The following is a 21,589-nucleotide window of genomic DNA, read 5'->3' as shown; positions in this document are numbered from 1 at the left end:
AATATTGAGTTACATAATTGACTACTGTTGCCGGCCTGCAGATCGAAATTTCAAGAACCGATGAGAACCTGGCTATGTGCATTGTTTTTTCTTTGAGGTCTCCTTGCGGCCACAATGTGAAGCGCAGATTTTAACAGCTTTCAATTTAGTCCAATGGCTCATTTCTCCTTTAGTCCATTGCATTGAACAAAGAGATTTGGATGCCCAGTCAAAAAAGGTTTTGAAATTAGAATAAGGCAGCAGATTATGGGGTCAAGTTCATATATTACTGTCTTATCATTGTTGTTATGAGACTTTTTTGTTTCTTACCGTCAGTGGGAATATGTGTCACGTAGTTAATGATCAAAGGTTTGTAATTCTTAGCTTACATTATATTTACATGATATCTGGTTCACCAACAAATTAAAGTAGATATATCAGATTGGCTCTTGAATATTGGTTGATCGGGAATTTTGGTCACAAACGTGTCCAAGTCTGACTCAAAAGGTGCTACTGGCTCAACAACGCTTACGTTTTTCCCCACAAATATTAGATATACCTCTAGTCCAATTAAATGCTACCATGGAGCCAACTTAAAAAAGACCCTTAAGTTGGTGCATGAACAACTGGAATATGGACGGGGGGCGCTTGGTTTGGGAATCAGCTTTTCGCGATTGAGTTAACGCATTATGTTCTTCTTCAAATGAGAATGATCCCCGGCTACAACAATTACTCATTTCAATTTTCAGCTTGATCGAGCGACTAGATCAAAAGTTATGCCGTCTCAAAAGGCACTACAAAGCTCTTCAATGAATGAACGAACTAGCCCTCTTGTGGTAATTGATTACCAGAAGAGGGCTAAGTCATTCATTCTGTGCTCTGTTATGTACTGCACTTTGAGAGGGCATAACTTTTGACCCAGTCGTTTGATTGAGCTGACATTTGAAATACGCCATCGCAGGGATCTGGGGCCAGCCTTATTTGACGAAGAATTTAATTCATTGACTCGAATTGGAGTTGCTAATTTTCAACCTTACCATCCCCGTCCATACTCCAGTGGTTCATGGTTGGTGGTACCTAAAAAAGAGAAATGAGTTGCACCCAATTTTGGTCTTTTTATCCCAGTTTGTTGTCCTTGTTTAACGACTGATTAAAAGTATCACTTGGAGAAACCTTGGCCGTTGATTCATTCAATTGACCGCCATATCAATGGAAAAGTTGCGTCCTTTCTAGAAAAATCTCTTTTGCTAATAGCTTTTCAAGTAGACAAGGAGCGAGTATCAATCAAGGCTTGTCTGAGGGTGACTGGGGTGAACATTGAGCAAAGTAGATGAAACTTGCCATTTCTATGGGCCGTCAGAGAAGCCTTGGAAGCTTTGGAGCCACTGGTGAGCGCTCGGTCATGTGGAGTAGATGTGATTCCAGATTCCTAATAACATGGCCTTGAACACTGCAATGGAGCTAGCTGCGATGAGGAGGGTAACTGACAATTAATCAAATGCTATGAATGAAAACTCCCGACCCGTCCTTCTTCTCCATTGTCGTTCCCAAGTCCCAATATTACGATATCTATTTTAGGATAGACAGATAGAGCAGAAGGGAAAAATCCGCATTAAGAAGGCAGTGGGTCTATCTCAAGTTGCATTCAGCATTTAATTAGAAAACCTCATTTTCGAAATGGCCTTTTTTAAGGAGCTTTGAGAGCGTAATGGTTCAAGTTATTCTTGCTGATAGGAAAAGGGTACGTAACTCAATCAGCTTTACGAAATGACTGCATTTCTTGCGAGTGAGGGGCATTGTCAAGAGACTGCCATCAAATTGGATGCCTCCAAGAAGTGTGATGCATGTGCCCAGTTTAGGTTGCTGGCGTCATGTGCGATGCGATATTTGTTGGTTCTAAGACTTTTTTGATGGCGAAGGACCAGATTTACCACGAAGACTTTTGAGCAGCAAGTTTTGGCAATGATGACGTTTTGGGAGGGCATATTGAAGGCCAATTGTGGACCTCAACGAGTAGAACTGTGCCAAGAAGAAGTGTTGAAGGTCCAAGAACCACGAGTATGGTTGCCAACAATCCAAGTGATCATGCCAAAGTGACCAACAGTACAAGCTCTAAGGCTTCTAGATGTTCCACTTTGGTCTTTTGGGAAGTGGAGCCCCATTTCTTGCTCTGTTGTGGATGTGCCTTCGAATGAATGAATGAGCAACTCAAAATATAGTTGATTTCTCGGCAATTGAGACTTGGAGACTGGTTGAACAGCCCAAAGGATATTTCAAACCCGGCTCGAAAATGCATTGCACCATTTCTGGTTATGCAGAATTTGGGTCTTCATTCATGTTTGGCCTTGATGTCACCCTTTTAAACAATTTGAAAACACGAAAACCACAGCAATCCGGCTTGTTCACGGAGAGGATCTTGTTTGGATGAAAGAAAATGATGAGGAAAGAACGAGACTGCAATTTGCCCGAAATGGACCGCATTTTCAATTGAAGGAGCGATTAATTCAGCCGCCACATAATAAAAAGACAAATGACCCAAGACTTTAGCTGTCTGCTTTGGAACTCGTGGAGTTTGAGACAAGAACATTGATCAAGGCGTGTGTCTATTTACAGATCGTGACTTTTTACCTTCGCGATGCCATGACTGTGGAGGATTTCCTTGGCGCGGCTTGCATCAAAAAGGGTCTTCAGCCCGTGGAACATTTCGTCCGAGTGAAGAAGCGCCGGGATATGCCGACTATGAAGTACTTTGTGCCGCATCGATCCGATCTCATTGAAACATATGTAAGTTAGCCCGTCTTCCATCTAACCTGGCTTTCAATATGGCCAAGACAGATCTTCCAATAAAGTTGGGGCGGCAAAACTTTCACGGGTTTCCGTGTTTATCCACGAAGATTTTATGGTCTCAAAGTTGCGTTGTGCGCCCTCTTTGGTAGCTGCCAATGACTGGCTGTATTGGAGCAGATAGTGGCGAAAAAGTTTATAGAATTGCTTCCTTATCTGCATACTTCAAGCCGTTTCCTGTAATTGAGTGGGATACTGCACCGTGAAGTGCCTTAAACGGAAAGTTTTGCGAGAAAAGTAAAAGGAACAACAAGCTCCATTTTTATTTGAAGGCTTGGGCGTTGACAACGCTGGAGACCTGCCACAATAGATTATCCTCGATGGCTTACCTCGAGCTGGAGAGCTAGTTGCAATGGTAGTCAAAACTCATTTCATGGAGAAAATTGATCTCCAAATTGGAACTTGGAACGCTTTTTTTCCCTTATCTTACCCCGTTCTCTTCTCTCCTCGTGGGCACCAACTTTTGCCGCTCTCAAGTTTAAAGTTTTCCTAGTCTTTTTCGAGCTCTTCGTTCAGACTTAATCTAAAAGGGAAGGGGAAAAAGGGAGAGAACGACAGAAAACCCCAATTTTGTTTCTCAACCTTGGAGTGTATCTGAGCGTTGTGCTCACACACCTCAGATCGCAGTCTTGCGTGAGTCTGCTCAACTTTACCAAAGTCTCTCCACGAAAACTTTCCGGGCAAACCAGCGCATAGTAGGATTACTTCTTATGGTCACCCTGCATGTGCCAGTGGAAAGTGCAAAGCCTTTGAATGAATTTACAGTAATGGCGGCAAAGGGTTTTAGTGACCATTACACCTCCCAGGGATTTATTAGCCATCGGGTGGTAGTCACATCGGAAGTTTAATTCGAGCCCCTGGTGCATGTATATTTACAGTTCTAAAAGAGCAAACCCACCAGGCATGATGACCCTTCTTCTTTTCTTTCTCTATGTAGCTCCAGACTCATGAGGTTGTCGAAGTCTGTGCCAAAATTCTTTACCAGGTGGAGCTGAACCGGGGAAACTTGGACACCATGTGGGGTTTCTCGGTGGAGGCAGAACTTGTGGAGAACTCGGACAAACAAGATGAGCTCTGTTGTTACGTGAGTCGGGTGGAAGAACGATCCGTGGCCATGACCAATGGTACGTAGTGATTCATTATTGTATGTTGTGGCAAACACAATACCTTACATGAGGTGATGGATGAAGGGTGTCAATTGACGGCTCCGGGAGAACTGTTATGGGTCCGTAAAGTCGAAAGTTTGAGGAAACGGCAACACTGTGGCAAATGACATTCTTTGATCCCCTGTACAATTCTGGTGAACACAAGCTAGCTTATTCAGAGCCAGAGCAATATATGCTGATGATAACGCGTACGAAATCTACCACAACTGCATGCTTGTACACTAATGTTGGTCCGTGAACAAATCATCTTGAAATGAAATATTTCTGTTGAATGAAGAAAAAATTTGAGATTTCAGTGAAAGCGATTGCTCCTTTTTTTTCAAGATGATTAGAAGGTGTGGCTTTGAGTCAAAGACCGTGATATATTGGCAAGTATACCGTATATTGATAAACTATGCGGGCCAGAGCTGACGGATGTTGTTCCATCTGCCTTTGAAGGTTCGACTCGTGGTCCAGACCCCGAGGTTGAGCTAGCTTGGTAAATGATTATTTTGGATTCATTTCCCTCCCAATCCTCGTTTAGGGCTCCGACCATCGCCCTCTGAAGCAACTTGCTACCATTCTCAAGCAATAACATCAGGTCCTAGTGAGTTCCCGAGGAGGGGCAGTCCCTCAATGAATAATGGTAGGGGATCAAGACTGACTAGCTTCGTCAGAGGAGTTTTCTTTTGCCTTGGCCTTGGGTCGTGGCTTTCGTCTTTTCGTTTTCGTTTTATACTTAGTACGTAGTATGTACTGCACCACAAGGGAGGAGAGGGCAGAAAAGACGAAGAAAAGGAGTCTTTCTTTTCATTCCCCCAAGTATCCGCCTTCAATGGTTGAGCCCGAAGAATACGAAAGGATTCAGGTCCAGAATTCCTTGGTAAGATCATAAATTATCGGCTCCTGAAAATGCCTTCAAGGAACTTTTCGGTTACACCTAATAGCTACTGTGCGAAGCTGCTAGCTGGACGGGGTTTGCGCTCATGAAAACTGACTGGACCCTGGCTGTGGAAGTAGTTTCCAATTTGGAACAACGAGACGTTTACGACAATGACTAAGGTGTTCACATAAAATGAATTGAGACTCTAACGAGCAAGGCATGAAGCGTTTTGGAACAAATATCCGAGGTCCTTTAAATCAATGGAACAACTTCGTCTTCTTCTTCTTCTTCTTCTTCGGTTCTTTTCACTTTTAGACCAAGGTTTTTGGGTGGAACGAACATTGACCGAGCCAAAGAGGGAAAAGAGCCCTTAAGAATATCGAGATATTCAGTGAGTGGAAAGGCATAATAATGTCTTTTCCATTTCCACTTGAGAATCAAGAGTGTGTGTATGTGAACGAGCGTGTAGTTGACTGCCGCAGTAAGCGCTCTGGAGCAAAAGTTGGCGAAAGGAACACTTTCTGAATGAACTTTTTGCTCGTGAAACTTTCGTGGAGGATGTGAGGCGGAGGGAGCAAGTTCATTTTTTTCTTCTTCGTCCTCTTCTTCTTCTTCCTCTTCTTCTTCTTCTTCTCAAATTCGCGAATGACACATTATCAAAGGAAGGTGGTTTGTTGGGTGATACGCGCACGATTCAGAAGAGCGAACAAAGAGTTTCAGTTCAAATTTAAATAGCTGAAACTTCTCCCCGCATCCTTTACGCGGCTTTTTGTCATATGGCTGGCTTTGATGTTCGTGTTCACAGTGTGGTGCCTGTAGGATTGAAATGCTTGAACAGTGGCCCCACAATTTGGCCATTGTCACATTAGAAATTGAAATGAGATGCATAAAAGCTTCCTTGCCGAGCAGCAGTAATCCTACCACCACCAAGTACATACGTACGCATGTACGTGCATTAGAGAGTGCCAGAATGGTGTTGAGTCTTGAGCCGTGAGCCTGGAACGTGTTCCAAGTACGAGGTGAATGCAAGTCCATCGTCTCAGATGTCACTTTCAACTTGAGTGAGAATTTGCCTACAGAATCTGTCGTGGTTGCTCGTTTTACGGTAAATGCAATGCACGCTGTCAAAGATTGTAGGCGGCCTTCAAGATAAAGTCATTCAGGGAGGAGCAGGGTAGGTAAAAATCCCAAATCCAAAAACTAATGTGCATTTTTTCTTTTCCACTCATGTGGCAAAATTATGAACTTATTTGTGACTTGGTAATGAGAGTTTCATATGATTTAGAGGCAACAACATTCGTTCAAAGAAAACGTTACTTCAAGTTTTTTTTTTTAATCTTTATTGCCAGGATTCTTTTCTTATTGAATTTTGCAATTTTTATCATGACAATTAATCCTGTTTTGCATTTGTAGTTCCCATTCTGGGTATTGTCACTAGAGGGAGGGAGGGAGATCCCGATAGAGTTAATGCCGCGGCCGCCCTTTAAGGCGTCACTGCACAACAGTATATTTTTACATTTCCGAAATATGGCTAATCAAAACTTGGATAGTTTTCAACATTAATCACGATGTGCTAATCACTTCTTAGTTCTATTCAAATTGATCTTTTTTTTGGTTATTTGCGAAATGTCGTGTTCATTTCTGATGAACTTGATCTTAAATGTTTCATAATTAGTGTCCAAAAAGTTTTAAAAAAAGACACAAACTTTTAAGCTTTCACCCACCCTGCGTTCTTTCTATGGCTCGTGAAAGGGTGGCTCAAAAGCTTTTTGTCAAAGAATATATCATCGCCAGTTATAAAAAAACAATGCTCCCAACATGACTTAGCAAATATTGCAACGAAATCATAATTGCATTTTATCTGGAAACTTTTCATTATCAACCAAGTCAAAATCCAAGGCTATAGTAAAGAGAAATGCAGCTTAGAAAAGAAAGAAGGCCTGAAACAAGTCGAAACAAGTCCGACAGTTCTGATTGCTGCCAAGAGAATTCAACGTGAATTGCGATGCAAAACTCAGATAAATATCTAGGCATCCACACTCAATGTATCCCCGAATCCCTCAGTTACCTTACAAACGTTACCGTGTACTTAGATCTAAACCTACATGCGTGTCAGTCTTGAAAGGAGGCAGTGCATTTTGAGTTTGCAATGCAATGAAATTCCATGTCCGCTCTGGTACGGAGCATCTCAAGAATTCAATTTCAAACTTTATGACAAGTTTTATCTTACATGGGATGGAGGGGAAAAAAAACTTGCTTTGCATGGAACATTGCCACTTTTAATGATAATGGATGGATGGCTTTCCTGTCGCTGCATCTTGAATAAAACCCGATATTCTTGAAATGGGACTCGAGAATCGGGTAGGAGCTCAAACAGGCATGGTGGGAATTCTATCTGGGAATGGTCTTCCATGTGCCAAGTTATTGCGAATAAGAACCCTCCTAATTGGTGTTAGACACAATAGTAGAACGTTCCTTTCAAGCATAGGCTTAAAATAGATCCCAGAGGCGTAACCAATGGCAAACAAATACGACTGTTTTCGTGAGCATAAGTGATTCGTCTGTGGAGTGACCATTTTACTTTCTCTTGGCCAGAGCTTTACAAGGATTTGCAGCAAATGCATTATTGGAGAGATAGTGAGTAAATTGGGTGGTTGCAGAGAGGGATGGATGACGAAGCCGTTGCAACATCTACTTTATCGCGTAGTATTGATTTTCTCTTCTTTTTGAGCGAGAGAATTTCAAAGGAATTCTTGATTGCTGTTCCACAAGGACGTCATTCTCTGGAGAACTTGTTTGGCCTTTTCCCCATCTGTTTGAATGTGTGTATGGATCCTCTTCGTGAAAGGGTCAGAGCATTGACTGAGATCTCTTTCGTTGCCCTTCGTGTTTGCAGTACACACGCAAGTCTCTTTTCAAATTCACCTTATCACCGAATGTCAAGGAAGTAAAAGTCTCAATACTCGCCAAATTTGAAAATTTGCCTCTTCATGAGAGCACATTATTGATTTCCAGTCGTGTTCGATTGTATGTTAAGGGTCTACATATACTGAAGGGCAGCATTGCGAAATTCCCACGTCTAACCACCTTGGTAATTCCGAGAATCCGTGAAAGGCCAAGCAGACTTTGTCCAAGGGTCTCAAATTCGTGGTCCATTACAGCGAAACTCGAGCCGAGATGATTTTGGAGAGACCAACTTCGCAAGAACTCGAGCTTCCATCGAATGGATGTAACAGGGTTGTTTTCTGTTCCAGGCATCATCAAAGGTGATGAGATCATGGTTATCAATGGTGCCATAGTCAGTGATTTGGATATGATGTTCATTGAGTCTGTACTCCAAGAAGAGATTGCTCTCTGCATGATGATGAGGTCATCCCGAACAGGTATGTTCAATTTCAGTTTGTCTAGTTAAACGCAGGCAAAGTCGACACTTCGTTTGCATCTTAGGTTTCGAGAGCGAAATCCCGGCCTCTCTTCAAAGTTATTTAGCACGCGCCGAAAAAATGCAGCCTCTTCCAAGCTAGGTTTCAAATGATCTGCCCCCCCCAAAATACACCAAGCTTTCTTTCAACGTGCAAAATATTTTTAGAATGGACTTTTGTGGCCTTTATCCTCCTCAGATTCTAGACAAGACGGCTTTTCAGATTGTTTCGCCTTTTCAGAGCCCCCGGATCCATCCAACCCTTTGAAATCCACCGACGACATGATCGATAGTCTGGTGTGTCCTCCGCCGCCTAGTGACAACCCGCTCAACGAAGAAGCCATTTCCAGTCTCATCGTTCCCGCACCTGAATGGAGTAAGTGCTGCTTTCACGTCGCAAAGTTTGGGGTACATGTCTGAAATGGGCTCTCGATTTGTGAGCAATCCGCAAAGCCCCATCAGTCACCGATCACTTTTGTGCATGCTGGTGGGAAATGTTTTTAAATGCTGCTGAGTCATATTCCCGACGTCTAACCAATTTCCCATGGTCTCACCCACTTGGATGGAGGATCCTTCTCTCGGGAAGTTTGGAATTGACCATGTCATGGAAATCATCCTTGTGTGTTCCTTTCCAATTTGAGAGTGCCATGCTGAAGAAGTTTGATGTCGACTACTCGGGGGGGGGAAGTTCATCAAGACGAGCTTGGGCTTGCAAGACCGAGGTGCAGATATTGAAAATAGATTGCTTCTCTCTCAAGTTTCCCATAGATAGACCAAAAAGGGATAGATAAGATTCAGTTGAACGATTCGAAAAGGTACATCCAGCTTTCATTGTCCATCTACCAGCTTGGGATCTCAGATTTGGCACACCTGAGTGCCCTCAAAGAATGACGTCAGCGACTTAAGGCGTGGGAACTTAGGTGGACCGAAACGCCACGCCAAATTGTCAGAGTGAATGCATTTAAGCTGTAGAAAAACACAAATTGAGAAAAAAAGTCACAATACTGACCATGTTAGCGATGCTATCTGCAAGTAGAGAGCTTGGCCAAAGGTGCTGATCTACACTTTTTTGGACCACCCATCTTGAGCCTTCAGCACTTAAGGACCATCGAGTGGAAGTGGATCGGAAAAAGTATGTGAGGTCGTGAGTATTGGGATACGAACGAACACGTACGTACGTACGTACAAGGGTGCTTTCTGGCTATCTCGGTAAGCACTTGAAGACCCGAGGACCAAGAAGTAACACCACTAAGTTGGAGATAGTAGCTCGCCAAGCTAGATGGATTTAGGAGCGCCGAACGGCGATTGGATCTGGAAACCAAGGTACAGATCATACCCTTCTGTCCAACTCACGAGAAGCGAGGGGAGAACCGACGCTTTCCTAACGGATTAATTGAGATGGTGCTCATTGCCCACAAGAACGCAGGTTGAAATGCCCTCCCTCTATAATTAGACTTGTAACATGCATGCCATTGGGCCGGGGCTCCAAGTTATCACAATTATGACGCATTTCCACTTTTTAGGCAAAGATCAAGCGATCTCGCCTGAAGGCGATTCCACGGCACCTCCATCACAAGCCTCTGAAAGATCCGAGGCACCGCCCACCATGGTGACCACAGCATCGGCTCGGAGGATCACGCCCATTCAGCCTCAAATTAAGGGCGTTTCGAAAGAGCCCCGAGGTCGAGGTGGTGGGACAGGGGCCATCATTGGAGATCAACCTCCCCTGGACGTGGATGCTCTATTGAACAAGGGCGGCCTTGGAACCAAGGACAGCCCAACCTCTGAGCAACCCATGACCCCCACTCGAACCTTGTCAGACACGGAGAAGCTTCGCAAGGTGAGCTGATCACGACCTTGTTACCCAGTTGTTCCACGGTCCGAGACATTGGGGAGTCTCGAGTGTATTTGGTCGTCAGCTACAATTTCCGTCTTCTGGTTGTTTATCCCGTCTTTAGCTGTCTTTGGGTGAAATAGGGAGGAGAAGGAGACAGAGGCTGACGGCTATATTTGTACAGTCGACTCGAAAGGAGAGAGGAAACAGAATACTCTAATGGCCCATCAACTTGACATCCCGGGACCATTAAATGGATCCTCTCTGGACAGAGGACGCAGACCCAATTAATTGTCTGTGACGGGCGGGGACTTTAGAAATACACTAATACGTATGTGAAAGTGAGAAATGAGAAATGTGACAAATATTGGCTCTTGTAGGTGATATGTGAACTGGTGGACACGGAACATACCTATGTGAGACATTTGGGATTCCTCATGAACACCTATTTGGAACCCCTGAAGGACGAAGGGTTTCTCTCCAGCTCTGAGATTGGTTCCTTGTTCGGGAACATCCAGGAGATCTACACATTCCAACAACAATTCCTAAGAACATTGGAAGAAGCCATCGAGTCTGAACCTCAATTCCAACAACTCGATTCACCGCCACAATTCAAGGTAACGAGAGTTCAACCGCCGCCCAAAAAGTCAAAGTGAGCCAAATGCACTCGGCGAAATCTGATTTCACGAGCAGAACAACGCAATTACATTTACATTTTCCAGTCCGCATAAGAATGACAAACGTACTCAAAAGTGAAGCCGCAATGAGTAATTTATTCATGAAACAAAGGGTGCCGGGTTGTTGAGCAATTGCTAATTTGAACAACTCTCTTGAGACTTGTGTGTATGAAGAAGCGCTTGTTCCCACTTTCAATGACGAGAATGAATCTCATGTAGAAATATCCCTCCGTCTTCCCCCATTTCTTGGCATAAACTTCTGGCGACAGTGCGGACGCAATAGTAATTGAAAAACTTGATGAAACTAAAGAATTTCTGTCTCTGAACCAATTTCCATTGTTCCCCGGTCTTGTTCACATTTTGGCGAGGAACATTCACAATGGAAGCGATTTCCACTAGCAATCCTCCAATTGTGAATTGAACCGTGATTAATCGAACATGATCCCCCGCTTGTTTCCAATCGTGTGATCCCCCTCTAAAGCTAAGCCTATTGTGTCTTGATTCTTTCAGAATGTGCTTTTCTCCATTGCCAATGCATTCCTCTACTATGTCAATCACTTTAAGCTCTACAGCTCGTTCTGTGCCAGTCATTCCAAAGCCCAAAAGGCGCTACATCCAAGTAAGTCGTAATTCCATCTGTCTGTCCATCCGTCTGTCTCATTCATGGGGAACACGAAGTGTTCCCATTTTCGCGCGATATTCTCTCACACATTTATGGACCTTATGTACGTAGACATGAACGCGCCAGTTCCCCTCAAGTCCCGTGGAAAACTTCAAATTCCCCTTCATGTCCCTTGAACCATGAGCTTTTGGGAAAAAGTGATTGGAACCAAAATTTTGGAACAATGGACATGACTTGAACTCTGATCGGAGTTTGCCATTTACATTCTAGATTTGGGTCTCCATTTTTCCAACTGCTTGACAGGCAGGTCTGTCTGGGTTGTAATCGTATGCAGATTGAATGTGCCAATCTTTTTCAATGATGGTTTTTGATAAGTGCCCACCTGGCCTGCTAGGGATAAAATTCAACTTCACTCAATGATAATTCAATTTTTCTTCAAGTTCAATATAGAAAAGTTTCGTCTGGTCGACGAAGAGGGAGAAGGAAAACAGACAACGTAGTCGACCTTGAAGGGAAAATTATGTTCAAAAGGAAAGAAGAGGAAGAGGAGGAGGAGGAGAAGGACGGGGAGGAGGGGGGAGGGCAGTATTTGACTTTTCAAAGCAGACAACTATCAATCAATAACTTTTCAAGAAGAATATAAGCATTGGAACCTGATCTGCATTATCAATCATGTTGCCTTATTCAATGATCCAACACAATCAAGTAAGAAAATTAAGCTTTCACAATAACAATGACATCGTCAGAGACTAGCGTCTTTGTTAGCTATTTGATAATTTGAGCGAAATCAACAAACACAGAAAAATGTTCTCTTTGTGTTTGAGCCCAATCTCAACATTCTTGATCTAATCAACCCAGATATGAAGGACTCGACAGTTTCGGGAACTATTTTGGCACACGCACTCTCCCCAAACCAAAGAAAAAGATAGAGAGCGAGCCAGAACAATGGAGTTTGTAAGAGCACCAACGCTCATTCTTCTCTCTGTCGATTTCACTTTGCATAAGCTCTTTCAAGTTCGTTTCTTTACTCTTGGTTCGATTGGAACTCAGAGGGAAAATTAACTGGAAAAGTGGAGGAAAGGACAGGTTCCTCTGTCTATGTACATTTGGGCGAGCTTTGATCGCCGAAGAACACTTGACTGTAAGGGCCCGCTTTATAATTTGGAATGCACCTGTGGGGCGCTTAAGGACAATATTTGAAGGCTCGAACCATTGATATTCTTGAAGGTGAGTTGGCCCTCTCAAAGTTGGTATGTCCCATGCCAATTTATCAGTCCCAAGTTTCCTCTCACACCCAACTTGCGGGTGCTCGACCAAAGCCCGACCCAAGAAACGCAGCCTCTCGGTGTGTCTACGTACAATTAGCCCTTATCCAAAAATGTTCCACAAATTGGTTCAAATGAGACCCTTATGGTCTGTTTCTAGCCAAGATCTGAGTGAGTGAGCCCTCCTCACCAAGTCTTGGTGCATTCCACCACGCCCATTGGGCCTGTGGGTCTGTCGATCCATTCTTTGGTTTCCCATTTTTCCCCTGTTTCATGCCTCTTTCTTTCTTTCTCTTTTTTTCTCTCTCTCCCTCTCTGCCTTGTTCCTGCTCCTTTGGTCTTCTTGGTTCAGATGAGGGCAATCAAGCCTTGCAAGAGTTCCTGCACTCGCTCAACCCGCGCCAACAACACTCCACCGCTCTCGAGTCCTATCTAATCAAGCCTATTCAGAGGATCCTGAAATACCCTCTGCTCCTCCAACAATTGAAGAACTTGAGTCCTTCCAACTCGGACGAGCAGCAACACTTGATCGAGGCCCTGATTGGCATGGAGAAGGTGGCCGAGCATATCAACGAGATGCAGAGGATTCACGAGGAATACGGAGCCATCTTTGACCATCTGTTCAGGCAGCATCAGAAGGCATCCAAGCAGGTAATTTCTCAATCTGGGGGGTAAGGCCCTCCAACCAGGAGCCCACGGTAAATCGGAAAGGGCATGCTATGAAAGTTCTGGTAAGGCCATGGGGAAGGGAGGAAAGCTGATTGAAGTGAAAGGAGTTTACTAGGTAATCAAGCACGGTTTCATAAAACGTCGCTTACTTGTACCCAAAGAGCTTTGTTTTTGCCACGATTCATTGATAAATATCTCTTGCAAAACTAGTTGGGGTTTCAACGCCGATCCAAGGTCCCCTAATACATATGTGATTGAAATTGGGAACGTGTAATGGCACCTAACCCTGTACATAGATCCATAGCTAAAGCATCGCATATAAACATAAAAGGTCCTATTACCTCTAGGGGTTCAGAGAGGTGTAGGGTATCGTGTTTGGAGAGCTCAATGGACACGTATCATGCTCCAGCGATTCCACCGATAAAGGCCATGCATAACCCTTAAGGCCCTCGGTAGATAAAAATTGAGGCCCGATATGAAACTCCCATGTACGATGTGCTTCTTCATCTAACCTCTCTTATGCTTTTTGTCCGCAATATTGACTGAAGACACACTTCGTCACTGTGTAGGTCTCAGAAACTCTAGTGGGGGATCGTCATAGGGAATTTCTTTTCCAATGTTCATGGATTCGAAATCCTGACGTTGTCTTAAGGTGTCTTAGCAAGAAACTTTAAATCATTCATGAATGTCACTCAAAATGATTGGCTCCTCTATGGAAAGAGTCTTTACAAATATTGAGCTCGAGAGGTAAAAATAGGGCGATTCTTTCGTAGGGATCCCCCGTTCCCCAGCCTAAGTTGAGACCATAATCCTCCGAGAATTGTGTCACAAAGGGCTCACATGCGTTCCTCACATTTGTCTTGGAGTGCACGAGAATATCCTCTCTTATACCACGTACGATCCCAGTGTTTTTGCATATCATAAAAGGACCACTTCCTCTTTAGGCCCTTGAATACATCATCACACAGTAAGTCGGGATGACAAGACAAGGCTAACCTTCGAGGACGTTAAACGAAAGGGCCATTGAGAATGTACACACCACCACCACCACTACTACAGAAGTTCGAGGCTCGAGGCTGAGGGGATGGAGAATGGAGAATTGGGTTGTGGCTCACTGGAAATGTGATTGGACACTCGAGTTGTCCTTTCTTCGAGCAGTGTGTGTGAAACCTTCGTTGTAGTGGTTGTGGTTTTTTTTTCGCTTCAGACTTTTATCCACTGCATTCTCGTTATGTATGAGCCTCCGAATGCGAGGGAAAGAATGCAGGTCTAAACGGTCGGCAAACTGGTGGTGCGACACAACGTATCTTTGCACTTTTCCCCCTCAACGAGACGATTGATCTATTTCGGGGACCGAAAGTTGACTTTCTAAAGCTAAGGGATCAAAAACCTTCTTGCTTCGAGCTCAAGGTCGGGAGAATCATATTTACATTTAGACTCGGGCTTGGCAGAAAGGCTTCTGATTGTGGGTGGATCCGTCCTTCTTGGATCGCATTCTATTGGTCGTTTATAAGTGTCTGAGCCGAGGAGATAAGACGGGGAAGAGGCTTGCTTCATCCTGAGAGCCAGGAGCTTGTTATATTTTATCAATTATGACAGGCTTGAGATCTCAATGTCTCTCAAAGGTCACATTTACTCCCGAAGATAGCGTTGAAGGGCAAGAGCACTCAAGTGGAACTGGGGTATTGTTGAGCCAGCACGTCCAATTTGGACCTTCCAAGTCTTGTGAAAGCGTGAAAGTCTGATGATCCTAGAAAAAAGAGGCCAACGTAATCCTCTTCCATTGTATTGCTGGGGTTTATACTGCTGATTTGACTTTCACTAATTGGAACATGATCCACTTCACAATATGGATCCAAATTATTGGCTCGTGGCCTTTCTCATGCTGACATCGTCATTCTCCATCGACATAAAGAATCAAGGTCGGGGAATAAGTTCGGCCTCGTTATGATTCCAAGAAAAAATATGGAGATTTCCGCTCATAAGGCTGGGGAGCCCTTAAAAGGCTGTTGTGAGCCATTTGCTTTCACTGCGCAGGCAGCTATCGCTCAAGTGAATTTCACATCTGTGTCGCATTGCACCACAGTGGCATGTAAGCATGTCTGCTTTGGGCTACATAGAATCATAGGAACTGGTCATGCTGCCACGATTACCCCTTTAACATTCGCTAGCACACTATACTTGCTTATGATGATATCAATGATGATAACTCTAATACGATTCAGTTCGAGAAATCTTCGTCTTCTTTGACTGCTTCTACGTCTTATCACCTTCTAATGCAACATCAGGCCAGAAGCACCGCTCTGATCGCACATAGTCGAGAAGGTCAAGTCTAGAGTTTACGAGCTCGTATATATTTTTTTGCTCTTTCCGGATCAAAGCAATCATAAAATGGTTCTTCCATTAATCCTTGTGCTTATAAAGCCTCACTCACATTGTAGTGTGGGTCCAAGTAGTGGTACACTAAGCATGTACTTGTGGCGCAAGGTCTGGATCCGGCGTGTGCGTAACCTACCAATATCAGTGCAAAGAGGATTTGTCCTCCTTTTCTGAGAGGCAATTCAATTATCATGTCATCACAAGAAAGTCCTTCAGCTGAGCGTGGGGCTTACCTCGCTAATGGCAGAAGGTGTCATTCCTTTTAGTCCTCTTTTGTCTGCGGCATTACTTCAGATATTCACCATAAATGTGGGCTTGCATTTACACATCAAGGAGACAGCCATTACTTATTGACTAATCCTCAAGCTGAATCTGTCTTTGGGCCTGAGATGAGGCGAGTCTGATCCCACTTTCATAGCAATTCGATTATACGACACATACCGTAAAGGAAGCATTGGCCCAAGGTTGGTGAAACGGTCCTTGCTTTGAAGTTGTCTGTTCCCTTAGGATAGATAGGAGGCTTTTATTTCATTGTGAGACCAAGGAAGAAAGTTTTCCCGCACCGTGGGCCTGGCATAATCTCCTTATTTTTTTCAAGGGCCATATGCCAGTGGAATTTTAAACTCTGAACAAACTTTCGGCATCCAGCCCAAGGTGTATAAAACCTGGCAGGGACGACGAGGCAAGCTAGCTCATTACTCTTGTTATAATATTCTCCTCACTCTTTTCCAGGCAATTGATTTAAGCCCCGGCGACCTATTGTATTATGGTGGCGTGGAGTGGCTGAATATCGCTGACTTCTTGGGCAAGATCAAGAAGGGCCTTGAGCTTCATGCCATGTGCTTTGTCTTCAAGACAGCGGTGGTCTTCCTTTGCAAGGAGCGACTCCGACAAAAGAAGAAGTCACTCATCGTAAGTGCAATCTCAATGCTGACTATACCGGATAGAAGGGCATCGTACGTACGTACACATAGACAAACATACACTGCCAATGATTGAAATCACATTGGTTTTCTTAGGGGATAGTTTTGTGTCAGCGGTTAAAAAGCTCCGCATTTGAAAAGGGTCATCTTTCAAAGTATGTTACACTAGATTATCGGTATAAGAGAGGATCGGTTCACAAACAAAAACAAAAATATGTTCCTCAGTGACACACACGTCCATGTTCCTTTGTTTGGCGTTCTGAATGAAGATGAACCTGGTCGGGGACAAGTCCGCTGTGGTGCATTAAGAATAGAGCCAATTATCTGGAGGGAGAAAAGAAAGTGGTGTTATTCAAAGATCACTCACAATCGAAAGTACTGCCCATCCTCTCTTGGATGGCGGGAGAGAGAGAGAGGGGGGGGTCTTAGAGTTGGTTGGCTCGACCCTTGGTTCTCTTTCCATCCTACTCACCGCTCATCGTGGTGTCAAAGTTTGACGGGAAGCCAAGAAGCACGTTCAGTAGTCTGACTTGGACACCTCCTCAAGAGCACTTGTCAACTCCATGTCCAATGAAATTGAAGGCTCATTCAAGAATTGACAGCCTTGGCCACAGTTGATGGTCACCACACTTTATCAAGCAAAGGCCAATAGAAATAGAGGGCCAAGTGCAATTAGACTAACTCCCTGTGTGGGAATGTGTTGGTAGGATGTTCCCATTTTATTGATGTGCCATAGAAATTACAAATGCAAGTCAGTCCTGCTATCTATCCCCAAATGACATTTCCATTGGTGAGGCTCATTTCGTTGGGTTGTATTTGTGTTGGCGTTGCACTTTCCAAGGTCAGCAGACACTCGGGGACAACTTGTGGAGTTTGTGGCAAATGCCACGGATTAAAAGCTCATCAATTTCAAGCCTGTTCTCATTCTCTTTCACTATTTCGTTGCCAACTTGAATGGGCGAGGCTTAATTGGTCTCCCTTTATGTCACATTATTTATCCCAGGTCGGCTGAACATTCCCATTAATTTCTTTTCATTTGTCCCCTTACCAACGTACCAGGCTTGGTTGGGCAGTGAACTGAAAACCCCGGTGAAATGAACTTGCCCGCGGCTTGGACCGCAACAACAACAATAATAGCAACAACCCCAACAACAGCAACCACTACAGCGGCGAAACAGCCGTTAGAACTCAGGAGATTTCTCTAGAGACTTTGACAAGCCAAAGCCGTTGCGGCAATTCAAAAACTTTTCCTCTGGCTTGGTTGGTTGCGTCTTAACACTGTTCCATACTGTATACTGGTCCACTGTGCTACCGGCCCCTGAATGAAAGGCGCTGATCCCTCAGTTGTTGGCTCTGGCTTTATATTTATTTGACAGCTCTTGGCCAATTATGAACCCATCCGAATCTCCGTGCAAAGTTTGGGCGGACAAAAGATCATGTCGGTTGTTGTGGTGGTTGTTGTTGTTGCTCTCAACTCAATATTGATTTCCGGAATTTTCAGGGTACATCCAGCAAATCCAATCAAGCCGAGGTCGAGATCATTCGCTATCAAGTCCTGATCCCGGTGAATGAGGTTCAAGTACGAGCGAGCAGTGTCAAAGACGTCGAGTCCCATTATCTATGGGAGCTGATCCATTTGAAGAATTCGTTGCAGCGAAGAAACGAGAAGGTCTACCATCTATCCAACAGGTAGGGAAAGAACGAGACAGCAGACAGGGTAAAATACATGAACACATCAAACGTACCCTACTTGATGTGCCTGTCATCTTTCACTTTGGGGTGATGGCACTCAAGACGAAGAAGAAGAAGAGGAAGACGTTGGTTGGGATTGGGAAAAATGATCTTTTTAATGAAATCCATTCCCCACGAGAGCTATTTTTCTTCCTTTACACTCACATTACTACTTACTAGTGGTGCATGTTGATTGCACCCGTGCACAAGTTAGGGCTGAATGATGATGAGAAAAGGTGGCCGGCCATCTTGAATCAATGATGCTTTGATGCTTTGATGCCCAAGTCGGTAGAGATCAATCCTGACATTAGCTTTGTGCATATTTTTTTAGAGAGATATAGCCCAATACTCAAAGTTAATGGAATGCCATTCATTACGAAGCCATGTAATGCTTCTTTGATGCCCCTTGGGACGAGTCAGTCTACTACGATATATTATTGATGCATAAGACAAGGTCTAATCGATTGACTAGCAGACTAGCAGGTCTAAGACTTGAATCCTTTCAGTCAAGGAGACATATCCTATGATGGAATATGCAACAGATCAATCGTAACAGTCTCTGGCATGATTTTCTTTTCAAGTAGCCATATCATTGGTTTTCCTCGTCCAACTTATTTTTCGGCTTCATGTCTCCCAGTGATATTTCTCTTCAAAATACCGCCTCTCAAAGCTCAAAGTGAAGGTCAAGGCCTCCCTAATTTACAACCCTTCCTATTTGATAGAGAAAATAAACTCGATTATACCTATGAGGAATGGCTTACGCATCAACTAGAAAAGAATGACTAAAAGGCCAGCTATATAGGGATCGTCGCAAACATTTCTGATTGTAACTGTATGTACATCAACTTCTCTCAATTAGAGGAACGACCTCATCCGGTCTACAAATTTCATTGCCCTTTTCAGTACGGCCGAGTTCCGGAACGCTTTCCTCAAAACCATCCGCCAGATCATCCGTGAATCCGTGCGCAACATGAGCCTTCCCCTTGGCATGAGCATGACCCCTTCTTCGAATTCTCCCCCGAGTGGTGCCAGCCATTTGATGATGACCAAACCAGACCCTCCCATGCGATCCCAATCCACTCGTTTGTCCTCCAATCCCGGGGGATCTCAGACTCAGCCCGAATCTCCTCAGCACGGCGGAACGCATACCTTGCAACTCAATCGAAAACGGGCCCCGCCCAAACAACCGTTCAATAGCCTGCAGCGCCACAGCAACCCTGGGCCTATGCCTGGGGGTAGGATCCCGGATTACGATAACGTAGAGAATTGTCGCTTCGATAGCGGTGCTAATGATGAGAGCTCGGTGGGCGGGGAAGAGTCCGATGGGCAGCAACCACCCCCCGCCCCACACCAGACATCGTCACAGCCCAGTACCCGAAGAACCCATCAACCGGGTCAGCATCACCGGAGGCAGCCTTCCAATGGGCAGACCCGGTCGAGGAATCCCGCCATGGGAGAGGGTGAGTGAGAGGACGCATTTCATGTTTTTATGTCCGAGTGGGGTCCCAAAACACACGCCAGTGTCTTAAAACGAGAAATGAGGGGGGGGGGATGAAGTTTCCATGGAAACTCGGCGTGAATTTTCGTTTTTCGGTTCAGAGTTCGGACGTGAAATTGTGGGCACACAACGGATTTCATTCCCCAGTTTTACAGATTCCTTAGGTGGGAACGGCTTTTTATCCAGGCACGCCACTGCTTGTTGTTCAAACAAAGATTATTTTGAGCCTTTCTAGAAATTGGCCTTCAGAGAAAACACGAGGAGGACTGGAGCCAAACGGAGCTAGGTCGACCAAAACCGTGGCCATGGAATCAGAAATTCCTGGGAAGAATAAAAGCCTTTGCTTGTTTATGTGAGACGCATCGCCTATCCTGAGTCTCCTCGAACTTTTGAGACTTTGAGATTCAAGGCCAGAAAACTGTTGTAGCTGCTTCGTGGCCTTCACAACACTGTGGCTCAATGCGTGTGTGCATGCGTTCGGATGTGAGCCAATGTATTGCCTAGGTAGATGTTGGGCATCTCTGGAATGCAATGCATTTAGGAAGCTACCGAATACTACGCACCCACTAGCCAAATGGAAAAGCCGCAAAAACTTCCACTCAGAGAAAGTTTCTCCCTTTTTCTTGAAACCTCTCTCTCTCTGTCTCTCTGAGTCAAAACTTGGCTGTCGTTTCACTAGGTTGGAATTGACACTGAGTTACACGGTAGACCTGGTGAGCAAAAGCATTCTTAATTCATTTAAGGGCGTCAGTGATATCCAACGAACGAACGAACGAACGAACGGCCTCCATATAGTTGACCGGTCTCCCTCCCGCAAAATACTTCAAGTCCATCCATAGTGTTGCAGTATTGTTAAAAGATGAAGGACTAACACTTGGACTAAGGCCATTCTGTACCTGGCATTTCCTGTTCGAAGTCCTCCATGATAGCGACAGAATATCGTGATCTGGTATGAGCATTGACATTGCAATGGTTAAGAGGGCTGACGGGAACGATACATTAACCAAAGCAAAGATCACCTACTCATCCTCAACCTTTCTTTAAAAAATCAAGGCCAACACAACAACTGTATGTAGGAATTGGTAGTTTATGCTGAATCGTATCCGAAAGAAGAACGAGGAGCGTGGAATATAGTCAGACTTCTTTGGCGTTTCCCGTCGGTAAAACAGACAGATCAGTCACCATTAAGGTTCACCAGGCATAGCAAAAAAGATTAAGGAACCAGGCCAGAAGAAAAACAAAGTTCAAACGAACCACACTTAACTGGCTGGCCCAATTGAAGAACCCACGAAATGCACATATCTTTTGCATTCTTTCGTATTGGGTCATATTTCACGTTTGCTTCTGAAACGATAAAAAAACGAGTAAAACGTACAAACAAATTTGGCGACATTTTCATAAATCTAATGGAGCAAAAGGAAAAACTTTTCATGCAATTATGACATGAGTTGCAAATTGGAAAACATTCATCTCCCACAACAACAACGACAAGTTTGGAGCGTGAGCACGTCTACTTCCTGCATGCAGTTTATTGATACGGATATCACAAGTTGGAGAACTCGTATTTTCTGTCCACGCCTTTTGGGGCTCAAAAGTTGTCTCATAACTTTGAGTCTGCAATATTTATACTTTCTCATCGGCTTGAGCTGGTAGGCAACGACCAAGAGGGCGAAAAATGGTGTAGAAGAACTGGGAGGTTTTTTTTTTTTTTTTTTTTTT

At 44.2% G+C, this 21,589-nt stretch overlaps 1 protein-coding gene across 1 annotated transcript in view; it reads left to right on the top strand.

Moving 5' to 3' along the window:
- LOC131881325 (protein still life, isoform SIF type 1-like) overlaps positions 1–21,589 on the top strand; it is a gene marked incomplete in the record, with an annotated part of 70,105 nt that overhangs the window by 44,894 nt on the left and 3,622 nt on the right. Inside the window, 11 exon segments of the mRNA XM_059228162.1 lie at positions 2,593–2,763; positions 3,761–3,947; positions 8,106–8,234; positions 8,514–8,648; positions 9,796–10,112; positions 10,487–10,723; positions 11,294–11,402; positions 13,023–13,321; positions 16,451–16,630; positions 18,143–18,330; positions 19,276–19,832. Coding sequence (XP_059084145.1) covers positions 2,593–2,763; positions 3,761–3,947; positions 8,106–8,234; positions 8,514–8,648; positions 9,796–10,112; positions 10,487–10,723; positions 11,294–11,402; positions 13,023–13,321; positions 16,451–16,630; positions 18,143–18,330; positions 19,276–19,832 — 2,509 coding nt within the window.

Source organism: Tigriopus californicus, chromosome 5, assembly GCF_007210705.1.
Source record: "Tigriopus californicus strain San Diego chromosome 5, Tcal_SD_v2.1, whole genome shotgun sequence".
NCBI lineage: Eukaryota > Metazoa > Arthropoda > Copepoda > Harpacticoida > Harpacticidae > Tigriopus > Tigriopus californicus.
The sequence above is the reverse complement of the archived record's forward strand: the minus strand, read 5'-3'. Positions and strand labels throughout refer to the sequence as shown.